Source organism: Aplysia californica, unplaced genomic scaffold, assembly GCF_000002075.1.
Source record: "Aplysia californica isolate F4 #8 unplaced genomic scaffold, AplCal3.0 scaffold00518, whole genome shotgun sequence".
Taxonomy (NCBI): Eukaryota; Metazoa; Mollusca; class Gastropoda; order Aplysiida; family Aplysiidae; genus Aplysia; species Aplysia californica.
Genome location: NW_004797788.1, coordinates 176,056 through 192,749, shown reverse-complemented (window position 1 = coordinate 192,749; position 16,694 = coordinate 176,056). Strand labels below are relative to the sequence as shown.

At 38.3% G+C, this 16,694-nt stretch overlaps 1 protein-coding gene across 1 annotated transcript in view; it reads left to right on the top strand.

The window, feature by feature from the left end:
* LOC101848232 (endoribonuclease Dicer) overlaps nt 1-16,694 on the top strand; it is a 44,965-nt gene that overhangs the window by 5,250 nt on the left and 23,021 nt on the right. Inside the window, exons 2-10 of the mRNA XM_013086895.2 lie at nt 691-792; nt 1,701-1,863; nt 3,750-5,230; nt 6,627-6,728; nt 7,486-7,694; nt 9,907-10,045; nt 10,632-10,707; nt 13,070-13,209; nt 14,714-14,893. Coding sequence (XP_012942349.1) covers nt 703-792; nt 1,701-1,863; nt 3,750-5,230; nt 6,627-6,728; nt 7,486-7,694; nt 9,907-10,045; nt 10,632-10,707; nt 13,070-13,209; nt 14,714-14,893 — 2,580 coding nt within the window. The 5' untranslated portion in view covers nt 691-702. The remainder of the gene's footprint in view (nt 1-690; nt 793-1,700; nt 1,864-3,749; nt 5,231-6,626; nt 6,729-7,485; nt 7,695-9,906; nt 10,046-10,631; nt 10,708-13,069; nt 13,210-14,713; nt 14,894-16,694) is intronic.

The following is a 16,694-nucleotide window of genomic DNA, read 5'->3' as shown; positions in this document are numbered from 1 at the left end:
AGGTGGCCGTCATGGCAGGTTCGACTGTATTTGAGTTCTTTCAAAAAGATTGAAAATGAGTTTGTGTGTCACTGTGACTGTCGGTCCACTTCAGTGCCAATGTCCTTTGTGAGCATACAGTCTAGTGTCTCTGGTGATGAGTTCAATACACCCAAATGCTTTCAGTTTTGAATGTGAAAGATGGGTTTGAACACTTGTGTCTTGTTAATAAATATTCATAATATACAGCACATTATCGGATTACCTGGACAAGAAGTTCTTTGCATATGATATGTTTGAGATTCAGAATGTTTTGTGTGCAGGGGTGTCTCTGTTGTACAATTCCTGTGATATCTGTGTTTAAGTACTCTTTGAGCTGTTGAGTAGAGTCCCAGAGTGGCTTATAATTGTAAGATTAGTTTGCCTGATACATAATTCACTTAACTTGAACTGTTATGTAAAAGTTATAAGAAAATTACAATTGTAACAATTGTTATAAAAGTACTCTCCCCGCCATATGAATGGATTCTTTTGTCAGAGTTGTGATGGAAAGTAGTCTCAACTCTATGCTTTTATAAGTGTTTTAGTCTATGAATTCTATGATCCTGATGGGAGTTTCAGGTTTATGTTGGTAGGCTGTGAAAGATTATTTTATGGCCTACTGTCTTTAATTATGATCATAATGAATTATTCAGTGTATTTCAATTTCAGCTCTCCGTAAATATGCAAGCCAGTAATGAGGCCCGCAAGGGCTCAAGGTATCATCGCCTGGATGACATTCCTACAAATACATTTACACCTCGCACATACCAGGTATACCTTTCATTTTGTAATGTTTGGGTACTTACCATTATTTATCATTTTAGGGCCAGAAGCTTCATGTTATATGATGACTGTATTCCAGAATAATTTAATGTAACTTATGTTTTATCAGAGGCGTACTTGTAGATTTAACCAAAGTGTAGTTGAATTTGCTTCAACATTGGTTTTGTAATTTGTAACTTGTCATTCTGTGTCCATGTGCCACATGTCATGATTCCTTCTTTTTCTTATCCTTCGTTTCTAGTTGTCCATATTTTTACTCCCTTCTGAATCCCTTTTCAATTTCCCTATACAAATGGTCTTTTTCTTTTTCATAGAAGCCACACTTTGTAATGAAGTGGGGGGGGGGGAGTGTAAGTTTTTTTTGTGTGCATTATGCCTTCTCTTGCTTTTGGAAATAGAAGTATCTAGGAGTCATAGGGCAAGCCGCAGATTAGGGTGTTAAATTCTTATGTTGTGAGCATGTAACCATAAACATGTGAGATCTGGACAGTGTTTCTTCATCAGAAGAAAAAGCTGAACAGTTTTCATGGCTTACAAATTTCTCATAGAGGCAAGGCTAGATTAGTGCCTTTAGTGATAGACAACCACCAATAGTCAATCTTGCAAACATATCATGAAAATTATGATTTAATAACAAATGTTACGTTTTAATTAAATAATTTTACTGCTTTTTCAATGTTTAGATCTACTCCACCTGTTAATCTGCGATTTCTGTGAATGTGAAGAAACTGGTCAAATCCCTATGAGGTCAAGCAAGGGAGTGAAGGAAAGAATGTCATGTAAAGTAATTTTGATGTCAGTTTTTAACACGCAGTTACCTGAAAGACTTGAAGTTTCATAATTGAGACAAGCATATATTGTTCACCTTTGTCTGCTCATGCTTTGTTTTATTACAGATCCAGCTGTTGGACTCGGCACTGAGAAGGAACACAATTCTTTGTCTTGGCTGTGCGAGCAGCAAAGCTTTCCTTGCACTGATGGTAGCGAAGGAACTTGCATCATTCACCAGGATACCATTGACTAGTGGGGGAAAAAGGACCATTTATCTGACAGATTCAGGTATTTATTCCATTTTTTTCTGGTTGTGTACTTATTTATTAAAGTATTAATACATCAGTGACACTTAAGTGTGCTTCTTCAGGCCAGAAAGAAGTAGTTTTTGAAATAGGTGACTCTTTTAATCATAGCGTTCAATAAGTCATGCTCGAAATACATTATAGAGGGTATTTTTATTTTGTAAACTGTTTAAGAATTTTTACAGAAAAAAATGAGAATGGTGAAGAATGGAATAGCATTATATGGCCCTTTTTGTGATACTGCTTTCAAAGTGTATGGGTTGGTTTTAAAGAGATTTACAAATGAGTAATATATTTTTATAGTTTTCAAAGCTTGTTATGATTTGTAAAGAAAGAACTTTCTGTGTCAACTAACAAAGTGGGATTCACTTGAGTGAAAACTCTTTCTTTTCAAGCTTGTACATCATGAAATGAAACACATTGCATGAGGCTGTCAATGTTTCCTCACATGGTAACTTCACTATAACTCACTTGGCTCAAAACGTACTCTTGACTGTAATTTTCACTTTATGAAATCTTAAGTCCTATTTAATATTTTTACTCTTTAAAAGATATGTGGGGATGTACTTTTCGCTATAACGTTCACTTTTCAAAGGATTTTTGTTTTTGGTAAGTGTTTTGTGGGGCTCGCAACTGCATGAGGTCATATGAGCGTGCGGAACACTTAAAAATTTTTTAGTTTCAAAGGATTTAGTGAGAGAAAAAATGTCTACTACACACATTGTACATTGTGAGAATAAAGAAATTGAGAAAAAGTGAGTTTCACCGTTCTCGGGAATGCAGTGGAATCAGCTGCTGCCAGTAGACTTGGCAAAGGGAGAAGCTTATACTGAGGTTTTACTGTATTTGGTTAAATGAATCAAGTTATGTTTTTCTTATTCTATTTTGATCAAATGTTGAAACTGAGCTGTTGATGTGGAAGAAAGTGTTCGATTTCACTCTACAATAAAAAAAAATGTGTTGCACGGTTTGAACCCACCCTAGAAGTAATTGAAAAGGAGCGAAATTCTGTAGACATTTTTCGTCTTGGATACAGGAATTCAGGGTGGGGGGTAGTGTGAGATAAAGACTGAACATGTTGCAACATAGTAAAATGCCAGCTAATATATATTTGCACATGCTCTGATAATGGTATGCGTACTAATCCATTACCACCAGTTCTTGCATCTCATTAGGACAACTGCTTTACCAATTAGATACAGAAATGATCGAATAGCTCCTTTTTTTCCACCTTCAGCCCCCACCTATTGGTGCAATAAGCACACTCAATTGATACCACGCTTCCCCTGTTTACTGCACTAATTCTAGCACATGAAATCAGTTTGGTTTTTTAAGTCATGTCTTTCAACTGCTTGTAATAATGTGATGTAATAAGTAAAGAAGAAAACCATGACTTTTGTGTTCATGTAACGATTTGGGGAAGACAAACAGCAGTCAGATGTCACACCCACACCATCCTGACCATCTGTTTTGCTCAGGGCTCACACAGATGGGGTAACAGCTACCTCCAAATGGCACCCTTCCCCCTTTCCTTGTCTGGCAGTATGGCATGAAGGTAAAAGCCTGTGGAACCAAACTCAATTGGGAGTGTTATAAAATAAATCAGGGCTGAGCTGACAAAGCATTTTCCAGCCTCCGACAGGTCAAATCCTTCTAAAGAGGAGTTTCTCTGTCTGTTCTCGGGTAGGGATGGTTTCTGTCTCAGACCAGACAATGTATTATAGAGGAGTTTATGGGAGGGGGGGGAGAGAGCAGGGAGAGAGTCAGAGTCTGTCATGACAGGTTTCCACTCTTGATAGGGTTTTGACATACTAGTTTTCTTTTTTTTTCATCATTAATAAAGATTATTTCTTTTTTCTGTTTTCTCAGAGGATGAGGTGATTAACTTGTGCCAGACTCTCCCTAATCACACTGATCTGGTTGTTGGTCAGAGTCCTCGCTGTGATGTTGACTTGAGTGAGAGCAACAACCAGACTTGTCAAGCAGCTGCTGATCTGTGGAGAGAAGCCATGGAGATCAACAGCATCTTGGTTTGTCATGGTCCTGTCTTCAGAGACGCCCTCAGACACGCATTCGTGAAACCGACAGATGTCCATCTGCTTATTTTTGATGACTGCCACAGATCCGTGGAGGTGGACAACCATTGCTATGCTGACATTGTTTCTGAGGTCAAGATTTTGCCAGATGAAGTACAGCCGCATATACTTGGTCTGACTGCTTCTATAGCTGGCACTGAGTGCAGCAACCCAGGGAAGTTGAAGGAGACAGTGCACCGTATGGAGAATACTATGAATGCTTATGCCGAAACCTCAATGTTAATTTTGTCTGAGCGATATGGCTGCAGGCCAAAAGAGTCTATCGTTAAATGCAAGGGGGAAGATGATGAAAGTCAAGTGTTACTGCAAGAACTCCTTGAAGATATTCTTGAGGAACACTATATCTTTTTCACAAATTGCCGCATTGCAGTTGATGAACAGACTGATCATAGGAATCCTACTGAAATTCCAATTCAAGTATTATCAGAATGTTTGAATATTTTGAATATCTTAGGCTCTTGGTGCACATCATCTATAGCAGAGTACTTTGTTATGCAGCTAGATAAGATTATTAAGTGTGAGAAGAATGACATTCACAAAAAATTTCTGAGGTGTGTGACGACAACTCTTCGCTTGCTTACCCGCAAATTTGAAATGAACTTTCATCCAGACTATGATGTGGACGAATTGTTGGAATACACAACTCCTAAAGTGCAGGAGCTCGTGAAGGTTTTACGACACTACAAACCGGAAGTAGATTTTATCATAATTAGCAATGATGAAGAATCTGAAAATGGTGATGACTTTTCTGATATGTCGGACGATGATGATGCTGATTCCAACTTGTCTGGTTCAGAAGATGCTGATGAGAATTCAGAATCACAAAACAAATCGAGTCTTTCTTCCAAACCCATGCATATAGCTGTGAAACGCACTGCTGATGGAGGGCATGAGAGGATTGTAACTTATTCTGAAGAGGAAGAAAAAAATCTGTGTGGGATTGTCTTTGTAGAGAATCGTTTCATTGCGTTTGGGCTGAACAAAGTCATAGAGGAGGTGTGCTCATGGGATGAAAATCTCTGTTTTGTCAAGAGTTGCCACATTACAGGACAGGGACTGAGAAATGGAAGCGGCAAGATGAAAGGGAACAAGTCGTACAAGCGTCAAGAAGAGGCCCTGAGGAAGTTTCGTACCCAGGAGTGCAATCTTGTTATAGCTACTCAAGAGTTGGAGGAAGGCATTGATATTCCCAAGTGCAATCTGGTAGTGCGCTTTGATCCTCCTTGTGATTACAAGTCATATGCCTTATCGAAAGTAAGTATTGTCTTTTTTTTTCATTTTGTTTATAAAATGTTATGTGATGTCTAAAGAATTTGGAATAAGACTTATTTATTATGTCTCTCTACTTTTGAAAGGACTCCTGTCAGAGCAGCAGATTCTCTATTGTGTGTATATTGTGCTTTCATGTTGGGTGTTGTGTAGTTTTCCGTTATCACAATTGGTAGACAATGGACAAAAGTTACGTTCGTGTTTGGTCATGGGTTTACATTGTTCACATTGCCAGTTTTTCTTAACTTGTAGAAAACTCATGTGTCCCTTGAAATGAAATGTCTTCATTTTTCTTTCATCTGCCTCGTGAACTAGTGAATGAAATTGAATTCAAGTCTGTTTTTGTGTATTCCGCAATGAGGGTGATTTTGTCATCAGCAGTGAACTTGTGGGCTTTGGGTCAAATGCTTCCATCTGCATTTTTTTATTGCCTATGGTGGAAACTTTCTGCTATAAGACAGCGAACTGTCTGGGCTCAATGTCAAAGTTAGCAAATTTTGATGGAAGGAAGAAGTTATGAAACATGATGTACATAATGTTGTTACTCACACCATTAATATAATATAGGGAAATTATTTAGATATGTGTCATTGTACAGTGGAATCCAACACTCGTCACTTTTTAGGCATATGGAGATATTGGTATAGTCTTAAAGCCTGTTAGTTTACCTTTCCTTTAATGAAAAAAAAAAGTACTCATCTATCTTGAGTAGAAGTTGAGATATTTATCTCTATTTCTTTTTCTACTAATATAGCTTTACCTGTCTTTCTGTTATATTAAGTGAACACATGTCGATTAAAGATTGTGACCAGTGATGTCTTTCGCATGGTGGAATTTTTTTTAGCGTGTGAGGTGCATATGTGAGGCAGCGTTTTGGAATCAGGCTCTCGTCAATTTTTGGGCATCTAGACAATTGGTATCATCTTAAAGCTTGTTCATTTGTCTTTATTTGGGTTTTAAAAATATCAATTTATCTTGCATACAAGTCGATATTTGCGAATGAAGGGGGTGGGGGTCACCTGTTTTCAGAGGTAAGATTTAAGAGAAAATGGCCGCCAAAGATTAGTTATTTCCTTAGCCTACTAGTCCGTGGCAACTAAAAATTTACATTTTTTTTTGCCTTTAATGAACGTTTTTCAGAAAAATCCATACAGAAATGAGTTCTTTTATGGGCATGAAAGGTGTTGAGAAGAAAAAATATTAAAAAATTTAAAAATTCACAAGTCTGTGGAAAAGTGCAAGTTTCTTCATTTTGATTATTTTGACGAGAGCCTGATTCCACCATGCTGCCTCACATATATGCTGTTAAGTCTTTTAAAAAATAGTAGAATATTGACTTAGTTAGCTTGCTTGTTTACTTAATTTTACTGTTTATTTCCAGGGCAGAGCAAGAGCAAGGGATGCAATGTATGTCATTCTGTTGAATCAAGAAAATTTTGAGACTTTCAATGCAAATGTGGGAATCTTTAAAGAGATTGAACAGGTATGCTTGTGAGTTTCAGTTTGAACATGTTTGTCAAGAACAAGTATTTTGTGGATTCGGGAATTATTTGTTTTTGATTTCTTGATCTTGTATTCCCAAAAGTATAAGAGCTGAAATGTTTCGTCATTTTTATGTATGGCAAGACCCTTTTTGGTGGGATTTATTATTTCGCACTTCACTCTTACGTGTTGATAAAGTGCACTTGAGAAAAAAAGTGATGTTGGCTTCGAGTCCTTACAGATGGTTAAGAAAGTAGGCTTCGTTTGTTGTTTTTGTTTTGTTTTTAAAGATATATGCTAGAAATGTGCATACAGAGGGATACACGCTATATATATATATATATGTGAAATTTTTGGCTCTCTGTTTCACTGGCATTGTTCTCTCTAACTTACACTAATATTTTCTCAGGTCATTGGTGGTTTGTGGGTGCTCTGGTGTGGTTTGCTCCTTCTTTCCTATCCAACATCTATCGTCCTAATGTCTCCTTCATTTTGTATATTACTCTTCAGTAATACCCCTAATCTTCGACACTTATAACCTATCTGTATTGCAAGTGCCACAAAACTCTTGCTGAATGGAAACTTTCTCGTAGGTGGCTGGCGGGTGCTCTGGTGTGGTTTGCTCCTTCTTTCCTATCAAACATCTATTGTCCTGATGTCTCCTTCTTGTAACACCTCTATTCTTTGGCACTTGTATGACCTTATTGTGTTGCAAGTGCTGTAAAAATCTTACTAAAACTAAAACGAAACTTTCTCAGGTTCTGCTCGGAGATAAAAGAGTGAGTGGGACTAAGAAAAGCATGCCTGAGCTGGTGTACAGGGAGGATTATGGTCACGATGGGGACACAGACGATGAGGAGGATGATGTCATTGAGGATGAAGACCTCCTCTTGCCTTATCGCACTCTGCCAGGGTTGCAGAATTCTCCTCAAGTGACCTTGCAAGGGGCCATTGCTCTCATCAATAGGTAGGGACCGCTGTATACCTACACTTGCGGAATGTCTTTTTGTTGTGAGGTTTAATTCAATATTTTGCGAAAGGATCATCTTATTATATTACTGCTCACCTAGGAAAACAGGTTGAAAGTACATTTGAGAGGCATCGTGGTGAAATAAGGCGCTCATCAAAAAAAAAAAAAGAAATCAAAGAAATCGGCTATTTTTTGTCCTATGGGCAATCTTTTTCTTTTCTTTTCTTTTTTTGGCTCCACATCTTTAATATCTATTTAAAAACACATTTTTGTGTGGATTTTACTGAAAAACATTGTTTAAAGGCGCAAAAAATGAAAATTTTCAGTTTCCACTTACTCTCAGGCTATGAAAGTTACAAAACTTTGGCGGCCATTTTCTTGCTTATGTTACATTTGAAACTAGGGGACCCTGACCTTCTTCAATCGCCAATATGTTGACTTCTTTTTAAGATAGATTAATATTTTTTTTAACAAAAGGAAGGCAAATGAACAGGCTTTTCGATGACACCAATAGCCCCATATGCCCAAAAATTGACGAGCACCTCATTCCACCAGGTCGTGACACTTGTTGTTTCAATTCACTGTTATGTTTTGTATTTTTTTATCCCATAAATGTATGTTGGTGCACATGTCATTTTGTATTTGTCGCTGCACTGAGTCTTTGACCGTAGTGACTTAGGTTTGTGTGTGTGTGTGTGTGTGTGGGGGGGGGGTCACTCTGAAAAGGAACTCTCCACACAGCTGCCAATCAGTACGTAACAAAACATTTGATACATTCTTTTAGGGTGTTAGTATTGAAATCTGATTATATGTAGGAAAAAAAATGTATTCTCTGTTTTCTGGTATTGCTCCTCACAGACTTGCCAATGCCAAAGAAAGTTTATAATTTTCATGTCCAGATTTAAGAATGATAATGAGAAGGAAGTCCAGAATTGTGCTGAAGTTTAAAGTTGTGTCCCTTACCATTGTTAACTATTTAGCATGAATTTATTTGATCCAGAAAAGTGTGTGCGAAGGGTTTCAGAGGAGAGCTTACTTGGCGAATGTCAACCATCTTGACCCGCCGAGTGGCTAAAGTGGTTTTTTGGGGGGGTTTTGAAAAGTTTGCCTATATGGGTTTTGAAAAGTTTGCATTTATGTCTCCATTCTATTTGTAATTTTATAGCTGTACTATTTGCCTTGTTGTATTCCATGAAAGTTAAGTGACTTGTAATCTGTTATGAGTATCTGCATATCAAAAAGAGGTAAAAAAAAGAATGAGAAACAGAGACCAAGATACAGGTAGATTAAAGTTGATGTGCTCCTCATAACTCTTCTGGATAAGAAAGGACAATTTCTAAGTTTATAAATTTATTGTGTCTTAACTTTTACTGTGGCTATTTAATTGGTAGTTGGCGGTCTTCTTAAGCTGCTCTTTATGTATCCAGCAGAGTTTTTACAGCGTAGATCACTTAAATCAAAAGTGATTAACCCGTAAATCAAATAGTAGTAATTAGAAAGAAAACAATCCCCGATTTTTTTTCCTTCTTTTTCTTTGTTAGAAATCTACCGATTAGTCAACCAAACGAGCAAATGTAAAGTATTGCTCTCCTTGAAATTTTAAAGCAGCATTTAGGGGGCTCTCGTGGCCTAGAGGTTAAGGTGTTGGCCTCTCATTCAAAGGTCCCGGGTTCGAATCCGGGTAGCGACCGAAACATTTTCTTCTCTAAAATTGTCTCCTTTCACCTCCTTTCCTGCTCTCTAGCAATAATAATGTTCTGTTGTCTGCTTTCATTTCCACTTTCTGCCCGCACCCCCTCACCTCCTTTGCCCCCTCCTCTGGGCTCCTGACTCTTTCTGCAGCCTTTCTACTGCTACTCCTTGGCTCCTCCTTACTGCTGTCTTTCTGCCACACCCCTGATCTTCTGGTAGGAAAGATCTACACCTAGCCTTCTCGGACAAGGGTGATAAATCTTGGAGGGCCCGTATGCAAGTTGCGCACGTTAAAGATCCCTTGGTGGTCTAAAATCGATAAGAGTAGGCTTCGGCCGCCACCCGGGCAAAATTCAAAATTTTCTACCAACTGAAAATATTAGGAGTGCCCCGCGCGCTCATATGACCCATGCAGTTGCGAGCGCCGTAAAACACTTTACAAAAACAAAAACAAAAGCAGCATTTTGTTGAATCAAAAGAATCTATTGTTTGTGTGATTTTTTTTTCATGTTTACAGATACTGTGCCAAGTTGCCTAGTGATGCCTTCACCCACCTTACGCCCCAGTGTCGAGTTGAGAAGCAGGCGGGGGATACACCAGTGTTTGTCGCCTTCTTGCGTCTGCCAATCAATTCTCTGGTGAAAGAAGAACTGAAGGTGAGATACTAGACTTGATTTCCATTCTTAGTCACACCTCTCTTGTCATGCTGGTTGATCTTATCGAGATTTGATCTCACTGGCCTTAGAGGGTATTATTTTCTTTTATTGAGGAGATAGACCAGATTTTTGGATGTAAGTTATACAAGATAAATGAGCTTTCACTGGGAAAACCTCTTTGAGACTTTTATTTCTTATTCATGTAAGAACTTTTTATTCACTGACAGCTTTTTTCTAAGACATTTTACCAAGCTACAATTGCATAGTCAGTATTTGTCTGTCTTTAAATTTAGACCCACTTATGGGGTAACCAACATGAACATAAGGTTAGAATTGTAAGGAACTGTTATAAAGTACTACTATAAGAAAAGAACTCATTTGAGAAACCAAGACATGATATGTTATTTTTGCCCCACTGGCAGTTTAAAAGCATCATTCTAGAGTTTAATTTGTATTGTCATCTGCTGCAAAATGTAGTCCTGTGCATGAGATTCCATTGTATTGAAATTTGAATGTATCAAGTATTTTACTCTTTCACATGTGGAAAAAGACATAACACAGCGTTTCTATTTTTATTTTCTGAAAGGGACCGCCAATGAAGTCCAAAAAGCTGGCAAAAATGGCAGTGGCTTTGAAAATGTGTGAAATTCTGCATGGAAAAGGTTTGTATTGATTGTGTCATGCTCTGTGTAACTGGTTTCTTAAATTTGTCAACAGGCACAAAAAGTTCCGAATTAATTGATGAGAGATAATACAAATGTTAACCAGTTGCTATCAATGAAGGTACTGAAATGGGATGATGTGCAGACATGCCTCTGAAAATTTTTCTCGCTCTTTTGGCTGTTGCCTTGAGTGCAAAGAAAAGTTAAAGGAAAGAAAAGTCCACTTTATATGTCACCATGCAGGGCTCCCCTTTTCAGACCAACTGAAGAGGTTCCTTGACCCTTTGGTTTTCTGTCTTAAGGGGTATTTAAACCCTTGTTTTAGATTTAGAAACTTAAAGGGTAAAAGTCAATTATCTCCTAATTTTATAGTAAGAATTTTTGCTTGTAAACGTTTAACTTGCACGCACATTCACACAGACAGAGTGACCATTATTATGATTGAATGCTGACGATTTTTAATTAACTTAAGGTTTCATTGTAACAGCAAATAATCTTGACTACAATTAAAGTTGTGTCCATTTGGAGGGGGGAAGGGTAGTGGTAGTTGAACCAATCAAAAGTAAAATAAAGTTGACAAACCAAAAGGGGTCAATTCCGACTGTATTAATACACAAAGAAAATCAGACCTGTCAATCTATGAATTCTAAAAGTCAGGATCTCAGTGGGGAAAAAAAAATCTGGATCAACGACAAATCTCCAAGGTCACTGCCAAACTGACTTTAGAAATTTCCTGGGATGTGTGTGTGCGTGTGTGTGTGTGCGCGCGCATACGCGTGCCTGTGTGTGTTTTACCATTATTTTTTTAAAATCCAGAAATATCACGTCAAGCTCTCCTGGTTTAAGTGTTTTACACGCCCCCACCCTGGATAAGTCCCGAAAGACGTTTCAGCCGGTGTGCATGAACTTAAATTGACCCCGTCAACAGTCCCCGACACACGCGGAACTCACTCACGTGGTGCGAACGAGCGATTGAAGCAGTTTTAGTCGGACAAAGCTTGAATTGAAAGCATCAGCAGAACTACGAAAAATATTGATCATTTGTGCGTCGCAATTTAGACTAAACAGTTATTAGGCCATCATCGGAGAATTGCGAGTTGAAACAAAAATAAACGCGAAAATGATCTAGAGCCTAGATCTTGAGAATGTCCCAAGTCGGAATGCCAAGCCAATACTACTTCTATTATAATGTACTGAAAATAACACGTGTGTGCAAAGATCTAACACAACTACTAAACTCGGCATCGACATTTCGGAAAACAGTGCTCCTAGTTTCTGCTGACAAAAAATTTAACGAGTTTCTGCTGACAAAAAATTTAACGAGTGCTTCCCTTTACAGAAAAGAAGGCAGAGTAAGATTTTTGAACAGACGGAACAAAAATAAATAAATAGGGATACACGCGATCAAAATCGGGAAAATCGTGATGCTTGAAATTTGGGGCAAAAAAATCTGGATGTCCTGATTACTTCGGGATGAGTGGCAGGTTTGGAAAATAAACTAATTCATTATTCTGCAAAGCCATCCCAGTCTTTCGATGGTGGACTATTCATGTTTACTAGATCTAGTGTACTAAAGAAGGATGGGTGGTAATCTAATCTCACGGCAAGGGTAAACTCAAGGCATGACACCGGCAAATATAATGCGAGCGACCAGAATGTGGGCGGAGCTTCTCTGCTCAAGAAAGGCCGGTGTCGCCGGAAACTTCGCGCAGCTAATAAGTAATAAGTAGATTCTTGGTGGACTGCTTCTGACACAGTCATAGACAGACAAAAGGTGACGGCGGTGTCATGTGTGTGGATGTGTTGTCAAATCATTGACTCGGCTTCGGGGTAGAGAAGGGGGAAAATGATGATTTTCAGACGCACACCACCTACGTCTTAAAGCGTACGCAAACCCCCGAAACGAAATTTTAAAGAGTAACGCTCACGCACCACCAGAACTTTAAGGGGGTAATCTGCAGGTTTAAGGGGTAATATACGCACATATGTGCGTAAAGGGGAGCCCTGCCATGAAAAAAAGTTAGGTGCAGTGTTGTACATTTGAGTAACAAGGAGCAACCTCATTCAGGACCATGGTGGGCAGACAGTAATGTGGCTCTTGCTCAAGAAACTGGTATGCACTGTGGGACCAGCTTTCAAAATAATGTCAGCTCTCTATGTCACTCCCCCTTTTCCTGCAAGTAGTGTTTGCTGTCTTCTTGACTACTAGGGAGATGAAGATGAAACAGTTTGCCACCTTGTTTAATGCTTAGTTTTGTTGTAACAATAGGTTTTATTGTTCAATTTTCCTTTATTATATTATACCACTGTGTGTCACATTTATTAACAATTCTCAAATTTTTTATGACTTATGTATGCACAGGAGAACTGGATGAAAACTTGGTGCCTGTTGGTAAGGAAATGTTCTCATATGAAGAGGAAGAAGAATGGGTGGAAGAAGAGGATCCTGCAGGCCAGGCCCGACCAGGAACCACCAAGAGAAAACAGTATTACGTGAAAAAGGTGAGTTGTGTCATTTTATGCACAGTGATCATGGGCCTTAATGACACATCATTCATTTGTAAAGAATTTGAAACATAGAATCAGTACTTTTCCTTATACATGTTTGATTTGTTGAATGTTATAAAAAAAGGAAAAAGTTGTTTTCTGTTTGTGCTTCAGAGTACCTAGAGACTTGTTCACTTTTTTATTGTACAGTGCTCCTTTGTGGCATCACTGTTTTAGGATACAAAGATTCCACTTTGATTGTGCAGGTTGTAGTGTTGCTTGTGTTTGACATAGAGAGCCTTACATGACAATTATGAAAATGATAATTGACTAGTTAAAAAGTTGGCCTTTCTCTTCTTGTTCAAAAGTAAAAGGTGTTTTTTTCTTCAGGCCTGCGATTCCAAATCTTCAATTCTAAACATTTTTAATTAGTTTTTTTCACACTGTAATAGACTAGACTCTGATAAGTTTAAATATATAATGTCACCCGCTTTTTCTCTTTCCAGAAAATGTGGTTTTCTATAGTATTTGTTGCTTTTATTTTATTTTTTTAATGAACACCATTCCATACACGCAGCATGTAACTATAAAAGTTGAACTCCATACGTACCTGGTAGGCAGAGCTGGTTGTAACGGAGTACAAGTAGGCCTACATTTTCCAATTTGGATACTTTTTCCTACTTTCCGACCTCTAAGACTGACTTAAATTAATTTGATCATATTGTCTTGCTCAAACAAGTTCTATTCATAATATCACTTACTCACTAGTTGCGTCTGTTTGTTTGCTCTTTTTTTTTTTTCAATTTCACAGACCATTTCCACTTACATTCAGTGCGTATATTCAAATGCTTTGTGTACTGTTTACATTATTAGTAATAAATGGCCTAATTTTTCAAATATACTAGATATGTTATTCAATATGATGTTTTGCATTAGCACTGAAGTGTTTTATCATATTAGCAGAAAGTACTCAAAATGTACTCATAAGTACTTTTTTAAAAAGTACCTGTACTCAAGTACATTATACAGGAAAGTCCTTTTACTGTACCTAAGTACATATTTTAGATTGTTCTTAAATTTGTACTTAAGTACTTTTTTAAAAGTACTTTAACAGCTCTGCTGGTAGGGTACCTGGCATCACCCAAAAATTGAGGCTCTAGTTCCAAATGGGTATTCTACCTGCAGTCAAGTTTATGATAAACCATGCTGCAGCGCCTCACTGTCTCTTTCTGTTGCAAATTTTGCTATTGCCATGGGATCTCATGGATTCATGGGTGTTTCAGTAGTGTGGATGTTTAAAAGTACAGTCGAAACCTTCTCTAACGGTCACCTGTGTAAGGCAATTATTTTTGTTGTTGTTTACGTAATAATTTTGTGTAAGATGGCCACTTCAGGACAATTTGTGATCATTTTTGATAATTTTGGCTGTACTTATTTGTGAGGTTTTCTCTAGAAAACAAAAGAACCAAGTCAGCTTTCATTGTTTTAAAAAATTGTTTATGTTATTGTCATTCTTCAGGTGGCTGATGCTCTTGCTCAGTGCCGTCCAGTGGAGGGGGAGCCTTGCTATCTGTACCTGCTAAATCTGAGACTGACTGGACCGATCACAGATGAGCAGAACACAAGGGGACGTGTGATTTATGCCCCTGAAGACACTACGCAGACACTAGGCCTGCTGTTGTCCAAAAAAATACCTCAGGTGTGCCTTTTCATGTCTTTTACACCTCTGAAGAGTCTTTTCGGGCTTATTGTTTATATATACAGCAGTCATAACCTTAGAATCACCCACTACAACAAAAAAATTATTTCTGTCATCAGCATGCTCTTCTGCCAGGTTTATACAACAGTGTAAAAGTAGGTTGTAAAATGAGAAACCTAGGCTGTAAAACGGCAAAAAATCTCGGGAATGATATTTTGCATTACTCAGGGTCCCCACCAGGTCGGGAATTTTGAGATGGGTCGTGAAAAAGTCGGGAACTTTGTAATGGGCCGGTAAGTCGGGAAAGAATAGGGCCTGTATAATCAGTAGTGTAGCTATCTAGATAGTATGGTCGATGAGTCGTGAAGAGGAAACGTAATTGAACCGCTATTGCGGAAGTGTATACACCGAGGTTCGATCGGGAAGAATCAAGATCTGCTTTCGTTACCACCCAGAAATTTTCCGGTAATAGTCTGAACTGATAGATAACGCAACATATTTTGTAACATGCTGGTTGTGCATTATGAAAGCTGTGTCGCCTTGAAAATAAATCAATATTAAAGATTTGTCCTCTGCTGTCACTTGTGAAAAAAAAAAGAAAAGAAAGTTATACAAGCGTCTTGTCACGTTCGCCATCGTGACCGTTCAATGAACGTCTGTGAGTGTGAGTATCGGCGTTCTGATTGCTGTGAAGTGTAGGACTCCGGAATGGGGCGGGGGTTACTGCTCTTTTTTTTTTTACATAAGATACACTTTGGGGAGGGGGGATGCTGAAGGCAACGCTAGAGGACAAAAACTGAACTTGGAAGCAAATTTTTAGCATTTAGAATTTTGATAACTACTAAAAGAGCTCTCTGCAAAGCGCGCGTTGGTACAGGCCTTGTGTGGAATCGGGATCCGTCATGCCTTGTTATTGAACTAAAGTGTTCACGTTTCATTGGATGTGGTGATTGTAATTTATACATGTATCTATATTTTAGCTTTCTTTTCAAGATTGGCAGACTTTCAGTGTCACTGCATCTTGCCCTCCCTCAGTTCTCACACCTTTCACACTAAATAGGTCTACTTGAGCCATTCAGGTTATTACTAATATTACTCAACTTTGAGTTTGAGCAATAGTTTTCGGCTTCACGTTTATTATATGAATCAGGACACCCAGACTGGTTATTGACAGTCGATGTTCTAGTTCTAGATCTAGATATCTAGGTCTTTTCTCAGGCTCACAACAGGATTCATTTTTTATACACGTATAGAGGGCCTATAGTTTCTGTAGGCTAATATGATGAGGGGAAAATATAAATACAGTGCTTCCACTCTTCTGTATTTTTACGGAAATGCGTACTTTCTGCCAGTTCCGTACTTGTCCCTCCATCATTATCTACTCCCTCCTTTAAAAAAACTGCGACAGTGCAGGACTGCCGAATTTCCGTACTCGCCTTCGTATCGTCTTGTATAAGGTACGGATATTTACGGTAATTCTCTCGGCAACAAGTTAACGTTATAGAAACCTGCCAAATTGCGCATTTTCTGCAATCGGACATTATACTGCTATGTCCCAGTCCCATGCATTCATTGCGTGTTGGTCGGCAGTGCATTTTTTACCTGCAGATGGATCAAAATCTGGCAAAACTTTTTGTGCCAACTTCCTCCTTTCTGTCATTCACTCATTCCTTCTGTCTGTCTTCGGATTGTTGCCGCGGCTGGAAAATCTGCGCGTTGATCAAGACTGATTTTGATCTTGGACAGAAAATTACTGTCGGAAAGAAACTTTTTTCGCAAATTTTATCTAGATCTAGAGAAA